We start from the raw sequence: 12,622 nt of genomic DNA on the forward strand, positions 1-12,622 counted from the left end.
GAGAATATGATGTCTTACGTCTACTAAAAGTAAAAAAAAAAAACATGGGGATAAAGAACAAGGTCAATGGAAAAATCATCAGCATTAATATTGTTATACCAGTGTACAGCACAGCCATAACTGTACACTTTGATTTAATTAATATTTTGCTTGGTGAGACATAAATAGCATTAATATACATGTAAATAATTTACATCTCAAATACATTCATTTGATGTTTCTTTATTAAAAATCACACATTTCAACTATTAACAACAATTTAAAATACAGTGCATAAAAGTGCTAAATTCATAATTACCAAATCCTATTATTAGATATCTTGAGTTTTATACATGGAGCTTGCAATTCCCAACTTATCCTCTCAGTGCAACACTGTGCAAGAGAATCGAAGTTACTGACAGGTTAATATGAAGCTACACCATGGTGTACATTCAGGTGCAGGAAAAATAAAAATGGCTGTAGGTGAAAATGAAGTATTAAATTAAGTCTTAATAAATACATTTAGGTGGCCCAAGCTACAAGGCACTGGAGGCAACCTAGAAATACACTGCACAAGAAAACACCACGTATACTTTAGAAGTAAAAATTATTATCAGAGACTGGGACTTAGACAGCGTCCAAACATAAATATCAATTGATGTTTGTACAGAATTTAGACAAAAGATCAATAGAACAAAGGTTCCCAAGAATGTGCAAAATATATCCTTCAAGGAACATTCCACACATGTATAAAAAAATTCTAATTCCCTTTTAACGGTCCCCCTATTATTATTTTTTTTTTGCTTTTAGTGGTCCCCTTATACTGTACCTGAAGTGTCTTTCCAAAATTCAGCCTTGGTGCAGAGTTACAGCCACTTTGCGCCATTCCCACAATGAGATTTTGGACATAAACACATTCACCAACCACAATTTTCGGTGCAACCAGGAAGTAGTGTCTGCGTTTTGTAAGTTTGGAATCCATGGTCGGGTTACTTACTGGGGAGAGATTCTCTGGGCAGGCAAAGCATGAGAAAGGGGAGGTAACCTTTCCCCTTATGATGACATAAGGAGAGACATTGTAGGTCAGACCATATGAGATGCTGCTCTGAACGGTGAAGCAGAATGGCCAAAGCAAACTTTATACATATTCCCATTTCTAGCCACTGAAAGACCATAGAAGGACCAGAATTCTAACAAAATGAAAATTTCATAATAGGGGACCTTAAAAAAACATAACTACACATAACTGAAACCATATTCCTTTGAGGTAATTTCAGGTTACTTAATAAATAATCTCTGAGATTTGTGTTAGTCCACTAATGTAAACATTAGCCTATTACCTTTAACAATACTGAAAAGCTTACTTAACCACAGAGCACCCAGACATTTGGGATAGGGCCCTACTGAACACCCAGGAGTAAAGCCTTCTCTGCCTGGGTGGCCTATCGGCTTGAAGCCAAATCTGTTTTGTCAATAACAACGTTCCTTTGTTGTTCATTCCTCATTGGGGTCAGGCACAGGTTCACCAACAGCAAGGTTATAATGTCGGTCATCCTCAGTTACCAGACACAGACAAGGCCAGTCGTCCTTATGGTCATCGGGGTAATAAGTGATGAACTCCTCCGTGCCTGCCTTGTATAGACGGTAGACCTGCAGGGTATGCTGCATTGCGTATCCCAAGAGGAACATCTCCACCTACAGGTCCAAAAAGAAGGGAAGGCTTCTTCATGTGCCCACTACAAGTCCTAAGTTTATAGTCATTTAAAAAACTGTTTTGTCTATGAAATTCTGACTAGTTGAGTATCTGGTGCATCAGGAAATGTCTGTTCAACTACAGCACTATTCCTAACTTTGTTGATGGCTACTCTGTCTCTCATATATCAATATATATGGTGCATCAGGAACTACAGTACTATTTCTAACATTATATATAGTAATCATTAACAAAGTTAGAAATAGTGCTACTCAACTAGTCAGAATTTATATATATATAGTCAGAATATACATATATTAGGTCCATACAGGCATATAGCCAGTGCTCATGCATACCTGCTCCAGCCCTCCGCTGAAGCCCACATGGCTGAGGTGGTTGTTCAGGAAGGTGCGGGGGAACTCAGAGGTGTCCCGTGCAAACAGCAGCCAACAGAAGACGGGCACATCTTCCCCCCTCTGCATGCAGGCGTGCAGCTTCGCAGCTTGGGACAACATCAGTAGCTTCAGTGCCTCCAGCAGACCAAACTCCTCCTCACCCCCTTGAAACACCTGCTCACATATACGCAGACGCTCCTCTGGTCCCGTGCTGCCTGCTGATTCCTGCCACTGAAATCACACACACATGCAAATTACACTTCTGGAAATCGAAAGGCCACATACATCCTCAGGATTTGCGTAACAAAGAAAAGAAAAACGAAGAAAAGCTTTCAATCTTTAATGCTGTCCACGCATGTGGCATATTTATGTTGGGTCTAAATCATCTAGAATGAGAAAGATGTTTGCTTGATCACGGTCAACAAAATATTGACATGAGTGAATGATAAAAGAGTGTTCGGCACAAACCAAAGCACAAGCTCCCTGCTTTGGAGAGACTCAAAAGTTTTTGACTGGTTTGCGTGTTATTTCATAGTCCCGTGTCTTCAGTTTTGTTTTATAATGTAAAACAAACTAAATGTTTTCTATTCAACCTGCCAAACACATTACTAGCTCATTAATCACATTCACAGATCACATTCGCAACTTACACAGCCGTACCGTTTTTTGCAGGAGGGTCAAGTACTGTTTCAGCTGCACCACAGCGTTCTCCGTCCCACTGGCCTGCCTGCATTTCTCAGGGAAAAGCCATCCACTAATCAGGCCATCCTCAGACTCCAGCTCATCCAAACACTGCAAAATCAGCCAAACACACTCAGCCCCTGGTGAAGCCCTTCTCGTGCCATCTGGGAAACTGCACTTCCATTTACATCTGGTACTGAAATATGAGCTCCTTGTCAGTTCTGGAAACGATCTTGTCACACTTTAAAGGCAAGACTTCAGCATGCACTTCCCTATTCCGTTTAGCATTTCCAGATATAATTTCCAGTTGGACGCACTGATGCATTTGCAGGGAAGTTGCACATCAGTTGATATTTAAAACAAATACTTCAGTCTCTACTGCATGTCAACTACATGGAATTAATATGAATTCAATGCCACATTGCCAGAAACAATCGTTTCTGCAGCTATTGGGCACTTTTTTATAATTACTATTTTAAGAATTCTGTAATCTAAGACATACCGACAGAAGACCATCTTCTTGGAGTCTGGCAGGCACCTCGGTGCAGTTACTGAGCCCCTGGAACAGGGTGGCCCTTAAGGCGCAGTAGTTGTCCCCCCTGACCCTCCTCACGCTGCCAAAGCGTTGGGACAATTCGGTGTAGCCCTGGAGAATAAATATCAGGTTGCATGATCCTGGCAACACAGTTTATGGGCATATTATTGCAGTTGTGTTTACTCGTGTCAGACTACGTTTCAGGCTGAGGACGTGTAAACCGAACTAAGATAAGGAATAATTTACATAAATCGCTGGTGTTCATTATTCATCTCCTGAGGATGGACCACATGTTTTGTAGATGAGCAAGAAAGATATGTTTAGGCTCACAGTGTAAAAAAAAGGCACACCTTTCTGATGAGAGTGCTTTTGGCGGTTTGGCCCCTCCACTCTCGTTTGCTGTACTCCTTAATGTCCACAGGTGGCCCTATACTGCATCTGTCCTCCTCTTCGGCAACTTTTGTGCATATTAGCAAATATTAGCAAATCTTATGAACAATATCCAAAATTTATAATGAAAAAAAAAGGTCTAAAGGTCTCACTTCTCATTTCAACAGGTAGCTTTCCCAGCTCATGTTCAATCTCATCTTCACTACGGTACAGGTCTTCATCACTGCAATAACAGGTTAAGACAGGTTATGACTGCAATAACCGGTTAATGACAAACCATCATGATTGTTCATTCTGCTGCTTATCCTACAAGCCAGCCTCACTGCGTGGAGTCTAAACTTGTTCCTGATTCCAGATGAGATCAAAAATACTCCACAGTTCACACAAGACCATTAATATATTTTATCACAGTCCTATATTCTTATAGTCTTAATTAATTGAATGCAACTGTATGCATTAAAAATGTTTTTTTCAAACAGGTGAAGACAAAAAACAACCTTATCAAGGCTGAGTCAGCAAACCAGAATTATGTCATGACAGTCAGAATATTATCATATGGGTGAGCAATGTAATAAAAAAAATTCAGCAAGAAATAAGAATCAAGAATACCTACATGGACTACTACATGCATTTATTATCCGTATATATAATTTTATACACCAGTAATGTTGGTGTATTACAGCAGATTTCTTTCTTTTTTTTTTACACTTTATTAATCCCGAAGGAAATTGCTTCTCTGCTTTTAACCCATTACCCTTGGTGAGCAGTGGGCAGCCATGACAGGCATCCGGGGAGCAGTGTGTGGGGACGGTGCTTTTGCTCAGTGGCACCTCAGTGGCACCGGGATTCAAACCGGAAACCTTCTGATTACGGGGCCGCTTCCTTAACCGCTAGGTCACCACTGCCCCAATGAACTTCTGCTACTTTAGATTTACTCACCAATTATATTTATTACATCCAATGTTGTATGATTACAATGAATATGTAATACATACTGCAGCCAAGAAAAAGCTATGTAATGCAGAACAGCCAATATAACATATCATTAATTCTGAAGTAATCTGAAAACTGTTCCCTGATGTAAAACATAAAACACAGGTTTAAGTGATACCTATATCACCTTCAAGGCACGAGGGTCACGTTTCAAAAATACAATTAAATTTACATTAAATTTAAAAACCTTGCCAGATAGATACACCAGTTACCAATAAACAGCACTGCCGGTCTTACTGCGCCCTCTACAGGTGACATCTGGACAGGGGTAGATGTGCTTACCTGACATGTGGTGAAGCTCTGTCAGAGGTGAGGGTTTCGGAGTTAGCCTCCTCTGCTCCGGTGTCTGCTTCAATGTTCTCCAACTGGCAGGGTTCATCATCACTGAGCTTCAACCGATGAACAGGATCAACAATTTGCTCGACAGTATGGCTAGTTGGGAAAAACTCATTAATAACCGTGACAGTAGCAGCTCCCCTCCTAGAACATTATATAAAAAAACGAATACCTTATGTCTGTGGTGGATGGAAGAGCGACCGGTTCACTGTTACCATCGGAGAGTTCATCCTCAGGAGGTTTCTGGACAGCTTCGGAGTCGTCCTGAGGAGGTCTGGCATCCTCTTCAGATTTCTCCAAGAGACCTTCGTCACCGTTTGGTATACCCTGATCCTGATCTGATGCAGGTCTGAGAGAGTCTTGAGCCTCAGGAGAACGCTGATCTTCTTCATGTTCCTCTTCAGGTTTTGGTGTTAGGGCCTTTCTAGGTTCATTGTCTATGTCCAGTGACTGCTCCTTCACCTGCTCTTCGTGTTTTTCACCTGCATCAACCAATACCTGCTCCTCCGCTTTGTTGGAATGGTTTGGAGATGTTTCATGGTTCTTCATGGTCTCTGAGGAAGTGTACTCTTCTTCTTGGTTTCCTCTGGCATGATCCACAGAATTATGGGAAATGTCTTCCAATGGCTCTTCAGCTTTTAAGTCCTTTGGCAGTGTGTCATTCTCAGCATCAGCCACCACCTCCTCCTTACTTACAGTATCTTGGGGCATTTCTTTCTTCTCCTCTGAAGTTCTGACATTCTCTGCAGTTCCCTCCTGGTTTAATTTGGCTGAAACAATCAAGACGTTGTCTGGTGAGACTGCCTCGGTCAGGTCTGCTCCCACCGCTCCATTAAGTGGGCCGATCAACACCGTAGGCTTTGATGGTGGTATCCCATCTTCTGGCATGTGCTTTGGCACTCGGGCAGCATGGGTCTCAAACTGATTTTCCAGTTCTTCCTTTGATGTGGTGGGTCCTGCCAGTGTTTCCAGCTGTTCACCGTTCCCTGCCACTAATTCCGCCGAGACGATTTCTGACCATGTCCCTTCAGCAGTCACCACTAAGCAATCTGCATCTGTGTGCTTTTTGCCTGAGCTACAAGGAAGGTTGGATTCAGTGCGGTACACTTCAGGTAAGATAGCATTCATAAGACCGGGTGAATTACTGAATGGTAACTCTACCTACAATACCATTCAAACGTTTAGGGTCATTTAGAATTTTTTTGGGATAGGAAAGAATTGTTTGGGGCATTGAATGGATTAAAAAGACATCAAATTGGTGAAAACTCCAGTCCAGACCTGGTTCATGTCTATTATAGAATATCTGCAGACACGGTCAGCAGATGTTGGTTGGACTACGCTATTATTAATGACATTTTATTCTTCTTTTTTCTATTAAAACCCATTTTACTAAACTGTCGAGCAGTTGTGTATCTAAGTCACTTTACAACTAGCAAATCTGCTAAATAAAGTAAAGTAAAGTAAAGTAAAGTAAATCAGGCACGAGGCTCACTCCACAGACAGCAGGAATCACAGTAGCAGTGTTGTGGCGTTTGCAATGTCCTTCCTCTAGAGCAGGGGTCAGCAACCTTTATGACCAAAATAACCATTAGGACCTGGCATCCACAAAAGAAACAGACCCGGACATGTTGACTGTCAACATATGAAAATCATTAAAATATTACTTAACTCAGGAGGCTTCAGATTTTGAAACAATAATTGAACAAAATTATTAACAGCTCTGGTGGGAATGGCCAGGCGGGGTGACCTCGTGAAGCATTGTGAGTGCCAAAAAAGATCCTAATAATCTTCAAATTTCAAATTAGAATAAAAAAAAAATAAATAAAAAAAAACATAAAAATAAAATAATCTTAAATTATTATTTATTTTATAAAGCCACAGAGAGCCGCATGCATCGTGGGTCGGTGACCCCTGCTCTAGAATAGCAAGCCAATCACATTACAAGAAGCTGATTTTTATAATATATATATATATTATAAAAGAGCAGAATTGAAGGGGTAAACCCCAAAGGGAACGATTTCTTCCTGGACATCGTGTTGATAGCACTGCTTACTCAGAACTAAAGCTCGTTTCTATTCCACTTACATTGGAAATACCCCCTGCCACGATCTTACCCTTCATCAGCTTCGGGGCCATGTAGGCCCGCCGTGCCGTCCTCAGTCTTTTCCACTTGGGCCGAGACCTGCGGACTCTGTGTGGCCGGAGTCAGCAGCTTCTCCGTCTCTTCTTTGTGGTCGCAGGGACCAGATGTCCCACAGCAACAGTTGCCCATGTTGCCTTCCAAGGGGCTTTTAACTTTTTACCATTCAGTAGGACGCCTGGTCATTTTCTCCAGCCGAGGTCCTGGCCATTGATGTCTTTATTTGGCTCTGGGTTGAAAAGAAAACATTTCAAAACCTCATTCACAAGTAAATAACAATTATTAGACACAATTAAATTCTATTAAAATCCACACAGAGGAATTAAAGACTTATCTGAGAAAGGCAGCTTCAATTTTACGTTTAATGGTCAAATGTTAGTACGCAACAGAACACTCCTTCCACTGAATCATTTCCATGCCAGGAGAGCAGGATTTGGAAAATGGAACTTTAACATCAACACGGTGTTCACGACAGACAGTGACAGATGCGACGCACGTCAGCATGTGGCCGGAAGAAATGGCAGGGAGTCCCGCTTCACCTTCATCTTCCAGACACGTTTACCAAGTTCAAAAAGCACCGACAACTCGCGCCTGTTAACTTTACTCGACGTTATTCAGCTAAAAGCGGAGCAATGGAACATGGTGGCGTGAACACTCGTGCTTTGTATTGTTAGCTTCGGGTTCTTCCGCTTTCGGCGTTATCGTCCAAACAAAACAATACGAGCTAAACGCCGGACGCAAGTAAATAATACGGTAAGCTGGAGTGAGCGCTTATTTCATTTCTTACCCGCATCTGCGCCGCAGCTGGTTGCTGAAAGCGCACCGACTCGCCACATTCGCCACCAGGAAGTTTTCGCGTAAAATCACGCCGCAGTCGCACTTTGGCGCTGGTTGCCAAGTTGGCGTACTTTACGCGATTTGGTCTTTTGTAAAGCAGTTGAATTCTGAGCAGCCGATTTCTTGTGGTAGGATTTGTGCGCGATCAAATGTTGTACAAATCCAGTTAACTAAAAAGCTGGTTGCTTCTCGCAAGATGTCGGCCCGAACATAAACATTCTGCGCCATTGCTTGTTTGACTCGAGACCTGGCAACGCAGCCCGTTGTCTACCAGTGGCGGTATCTCGGAGGTTCAGATTTTAGCCGCAGTTTAAATTTTCATGAAAGTCCTTACGCAAAGACGAAAAAATTCCTTTCCTGAACGGCAGCAGCATCGTTGTTCAGTGGGCGATCCATAACTGGTTTGTGTTCATGTTTAGTGTCAACAAAGTATAAGTGGTATGAAGGACAAAAACCGTAGAAACGAAACAGCAAGCTTTTTATAACATTCAGTTAAAACAAACAAGAATCAAATATAAGTGTCACTGTATTTTATATTTCAGGTCAGTCAGTAATATAAATTTGCCAAAAATAATTAATAATTAATAATAATTAAAATGCATATGAGAGCCCAAATTGATCCCCTGTATGTATACCCATGGGGCAACTCTATTAATTTCCAGCAAAATACCTAAATAGTAATAAATAATCTACAGTTCATATGGCATGAGATATTTACTAAAAAAAGAATGGAGCTGGACCTCAGAAACTTCAGAATTAATCCCACTCTGTATGTGTTGCCGTGTCAGGGTATCAGTCCACTGTGATTTCAGAGGCTGAGGGACAACCAGTTCCTCCAGGCCGAAGCCCAGATGTGCTTATCTGTTGTAGATGGTGAAGGAGTCCTTCGGGAAGTCCCAGCTCTACAACAATACTCATGCACCATCTGAGCAACTCCTCCAGACTCTGACCTGCAGGGTGTGAATGTAACAAAGTGGAGCAGGATGAATGGCTGCTACTGCAATCAGTGTCCTCCTTGCAGCAGTCAGTCCTCCCACACCCCTGTTCAGGGGTTAGGCCGACCCCTAGGTTGGCCAGGTCCTCTGAAACATCCCCAACGCTGGGTATGGGGCGTTCCTGGGCCCTTTTCATAGCTGCCTCAATCCTCTCTTCGTGTTGCACCACACACTGGAGCAGGCTGGACACAGAGGCTGCAGCAGGGCTGCCCGGATCCTGGAGCTGACACCATATCTGAAGAGCGCTGGAGACCACAAACAATGGACACACAGTCAGACAAAAAGGAGAGGGAGGCAAGAGTGGCAGCTGGGCCGGTCCAGGCCTACTCACAATACTGACAGTCACACACACACTTTCATTCCCATGATGCTATGAGAGTTACAGCATGTGTGCATCTGTGTGTTTTTAACTAAACTATTAGTAATATGTAATTTAATATCCACTACATTTAAATGCATTAAAGGTTGACTATCATGAAAATATCACTTTGTGAGATTATTTAACATTAAGCTCCCCTGGCCTGCAAGGGCAAGAAAAAGCAATAAGTATAAAAAGTGCTTTGGCCATTCTGCTTTGCCGTTCAGACAATCGGATCTGGAATTTAGCCCCTTATGTAGTCATGCTTTGTTCGCCCAGCGAACTTCCCATCCCTACCCTAAAAAAGTAGATCCACAGAACGTCATAGTTTAATAACGTGTGAAGCATTGCTCTGTGATTGGATGTAAAAAAGAACACAAATGTAATTTTTAGTTCTGTCATGCGTGACTCTGGAAAAACGCAGACACGACTTCCAGTCTGCGGCAAACATTGCGGTTGGTGAATGGCGTTAATGACGTCATTTCTGCGGCCTGTAAAAGCAAGACCGCATTCTCACTTCTATTGGCCGCTCTCCTCCTCGTCCCGCCACTTGTCCTCATTATCATTTAAAGCTAAAGACACAGGGACTGCGCGTCCTGGCGAAATCTCAATTGTGGGTCTGGCTAAAAGTGGCTGTAATTCTACACAAAGGCTGAATTTTGGAAAGAGACTTCCCATACAGTATTAGGGGACCACTAAGGCCGATACAAAGTTCATGTCCGGCGACCTTTAAAAACAATGCTCAGCCATCATGTGTTTTGTCCATTTTCTAAAGAACACAAGTTCTGACCCCACATGCTGATACTGGCTATTTCTCATTGTCCTCGTCTAGGGAACTACGTTACACACTCTGACAATCTAGAACACAGGCGTGATGGTACGATCAGCAGAATGCACCCTTTACACTGAAATCCCCCAACAGAAAACAAAGAATTCAGAAGGGATTAAATGGTGGTGATGGCGACACTCACCAGAAGATGCACAAAGTCACAGGTTCAAACCCCACTTACTTCCATCGTGTCCCTGAGCAAGACACTTGACACTGAGTGTCTCCAGGGGAGTTGAAAGGCGCTCTGGATATTGGCATCTGATAAATACCGTACACGGGAATATAAAAAACTTGCTATGAAGCAGAGTGAAGCACCAGGCCAGCACCTGGTCCTTCTGGTTTTTGGGACCCGGAGAAGACACTTGCCTCGCGGTCCCTTTAAGCTGTCCAACTGCCTTCATCCTGAGCGCCCCTGCCCTGTAGCCCTGGTTGAATCCTGCCTGGAGGGACGCTTCCTTTCCAGCGTTGATCCCATCCCTGAAGCCGTCCTTCCGCGAACACAAATTACACAGAAACCCTTTTAACGCCATTATGACAAGTCCTAAATAAAGCGTGTAAGATGAGAATAAAAGTAAATTAGCAGACGTCTCTTTAACCAAAACGATTATGGCCTAAAAGCAAAAAGAAATTGCTTGTCAGGTTACCTTTGCCCGCTTCTCCATGTTGTACTTCCATTCTTTACTTTGTAAACTAATATCATCGGCGTTCTCGTCAAAGACGTCCTCACTCGACCCCAAAGCCTTCACCCACGACATGATCAAAACACACAAACATTCGATCGCAACCTGCCACACGACAACGTGAGCCGTCCGCTGGCTCTTCTTCTGTTTCTGCCGCAGTCCGGACGGGACGCTGGACTACACCGCCCCCTATTGATTTGGAGGTACGATAAATAGTAATAAAAAGGCGCTGCAGTTATGTCTCTGCGCCACTAGGTGGCAGCAGCGACCCGACACACGGTGGCCGGTCTGCCGGCTCTCGTCACACCACGTGTTCTAACAAGTCTCCCAGTTTAAACCCAATAAACACCGTGGATTGTTTAATAATTCATTTAATTAAGTATCTTCTATTAATACTAATTTAGGATTATCACAGTAAGGATTAACATAAAATACAATTAGTGTTAAGGTTCTTTCTACACACGATTAGTACTTTCAAATAATATATAATTGGGTGATGTATTAATTACATATTGAACTATAAATATTTTAATACTGTGCAAATTGTTTATTCGTGTGAAGAGCAACCTGTTTTTAAAAACTGCAAAAATTAATCCAAAATACAGTTAAAAGCAAAAAACAATAAATGTCCACTTATGACCACTGAATGCGTTTATTGGCCAAATATGTGAGTGAACATACAGAAGGAAAATGATTTCAGTCGATGGTGTCGCTCAACAGTACAACAGTATAAAATGAAGACAATATACAAATTATTCTAATCTTATTTGACATTAAAGCTGACTTTGACTTTGATATACACAAAAATACAGATTGCTGAGATATTACAGGTGTTCATAAAGTGCAATTGTGTTGTGGTAACAGTTCAGTTGTTCAGGAGATTGATGTGTTGGCTGGTCCTGGTCTGCAGGCTTCTATAATGTCTGCCAGAGGGCAGCAGATCAAAAAGTCTGTGACCACGTTGTGAGGGATCTGCCCTGCCCTTGTGCTGGTTCTTGAGAGGGACAGGTACTGGATGGTGGGCAGGGGGACACCAATGAACTTTTCTGCGGTCCGTACAGTCTGTTCCTGTTCTGCTCAGTGGTTGCTCCATACCAGACTGTGACGGAGGGGCACAGGAGGGACTCAGTGGCTGCAGTGTAGAACTGGGTCAGCTGCTCCTGGAAGACTGGACTTCCTCAGTTGCTTCAGGTCCTGGGAAATGGGGGCATGCAGGAACTTGATGATCTCCACAGAAGATATGGTGAAGGGGAGCAGTGTTGAGGGACCTCTTCTGAAGTCCACTGTCATTTGGTGGACTTGTAGCCCAGGTTGTCTGTGTCACACTTTATGTGAAGTATGTAACTTCCTTTAATTGTTCAAATCTCACATGTAGCACCAGGTTCAGAAGAAATGTTATTTTGTTTCACTATGTACTGTAGCTGAAATGACAATAAAGCTTAACTTCAACTTCACTGTCATCTCCACAGTCTAGAGTGTGTTCAGCTCCATGTTGTATGCAGATTTGTCACCATCCTGAATCCAACGATGGTGGCGTCATCTGCAAACTTCAGGAGTTTAATAACAGCCGAGTTCCTGAGGGGGGCAGGACAGTACTGAGGGACCATGTTCAAGAAGTGGTGTCCCCCAGGTTTACTTGCTGAGGAGATTTGGGACAGCAGTATTAAAAGCTGAACTAGTCCACAAAGTCCACAAACAGGATCCTGGCATAAGGTGTTGCTGGATCTAATGCATATTCACTGCATGATCAAACTGGTGTCCCGTACTGTCCTTCGGATGGA

General features: G+C 42.7%; 2 protein-coding genes across 5 annotated transcripts; both read right to left on the reverse strand.

The window, feature by feature from the left end:
- Positions 1-202: 202 nt before the first annotated feature.
- On the reverse strand, positions 203-8,113 carry LOC114784771 (uncharacterized). Of its 2 annotated transcripts, XM_028970426.1 has the most exons (10): positions 7,930-8,108; positions 7,117-7,371; positions 5,175-6,077; positions 4,949-5,098; positions 3,826-3,896; positions 3,634-3,740; positions 3,251-3,394; positions 2,728-2,859; positions 2,029-2,298; positions 203-1,674 (listed from the first exon to the last, which is right to left on the reverse strand). In XM_028970426.1, the coding sequence occupies exons 2-10, from the start codon at positions 7,272-7,274 to the stop codon at positions 1,474-1,476; spliced, it is 2,136 nt and encodes a 711-aa protein (XP_028826259.1). In that variant the 5' UTR covers positions 7,275-7,371; positions 7,930-8,108; the 3' UTR covers positions 203-1,473. The 2 variants fall into 2 exon arrangements, with proteins under 2 accessions (XP_028826259.1, XP_028826260.1); XM_028970427.1 differs by lacking the exon at positions 2,728-2,859 and having other exon boundaries at positions 7,930-8,113.
- A 327-nt stretch (positions 8,114-8,440) lies between these two features.
- On the reverse strand, positions 8,441-10,988 carry otulina (OTU deubiquitinase with linear linkage specificity a). Of its 3 annotated transcripts, none has more exons than XM_028970428.1 (3): positions 10,806-10,988; positions 10,528-10,649; positions 8,441-9,219 (listed from the first exon to the last, which is right to left on the reverse strand). In XM_028970428.1, exons 1-3 carry the CDS (start codon positions 10,914-10,916, stop codon positions 8,772-8,774), a joined length of 681 nt encoding a protein of 226 aa, XP_028826261.1. In that variant the 5' UTR covers positions 10,917-10,988; the 3' UTR covers positions 8,441-8,771. The 3 variants fall into 3 exon arrangements, with proteins under 3 accessions (XP_028826261.1, XP_028826263.1, XP_028826264.1); XM_028970430.1 differs by having other exon boundaries at positions 10,528-10,702; positions 10,806-10,980; XM_028970431.1 differs by having other exon boundaries at positions 10,528-10,638; positions 10,806-10,946.
- Between the last annotated feature and the right edge of the window lie 1,634 nt (positions 10,989-12,622).

Source organism: Denticeps clupeoides, chromosome 2, assembly GCF_900700375.1.
Source record: "Denticeps clupeoides chromosome 2, fDenClu1.1, whole genome shotgun sequence".
Taxonomy (NCBI): Eukaryota; Metazoa; Chordata; class Actinopteri; order Clupeiformes; family Denticipitidae; genus Denticeps; species Denticeps clupeoides.

Excerpts from the sequence above, each read along its gene's own strand:
- LOC114784771 (XM_028970426.1), bottom strand. The coding sequence starts at position 7,274 with ATGGGCAACTGTTGCTGTGGGACATCTGGTCCCTGCGACCACAAAGAA. Across the intron at positions 5,099-5,174 it reads CCATCCACCACAGACATAAG|CCATACTGTCGAGCAAATTG; the intron begins GTATTCGTTTTT and ends TTTCCCAACTAG. Across the intron at positions 3,741-3,825 it reads GCTACCTGTTGAAATGAGAA|TTGCCGAAGAGGAGGACAGA; the intron begins GTGAGACCTTTA and ends TATGCACAAAAG.
- otulina (XM_028970428.1), bottom strand. The coding sequence starts at position 10,916 with ATGTCGTGGGTGAAGGCTTTGGGGTCGAGTGAGGACGTCTTTGACGAG. Across the intron at positions 10,650-10,805 it reads ACATGGAGAAGCGGGCAAAG|GACGGCTTCAGGGATGGGAT; the intron begins GTAACCTGACAA and ends TGTTCGCGGAAG. Across the intron at positions 9,220-10,527 it reads CAGCTTAAAGGGACCGCGAG|CGCTCTTCAGATATGGTGTC; the intron begins GCAAGTGTCTTC and ends TGTGGTCTCCAG.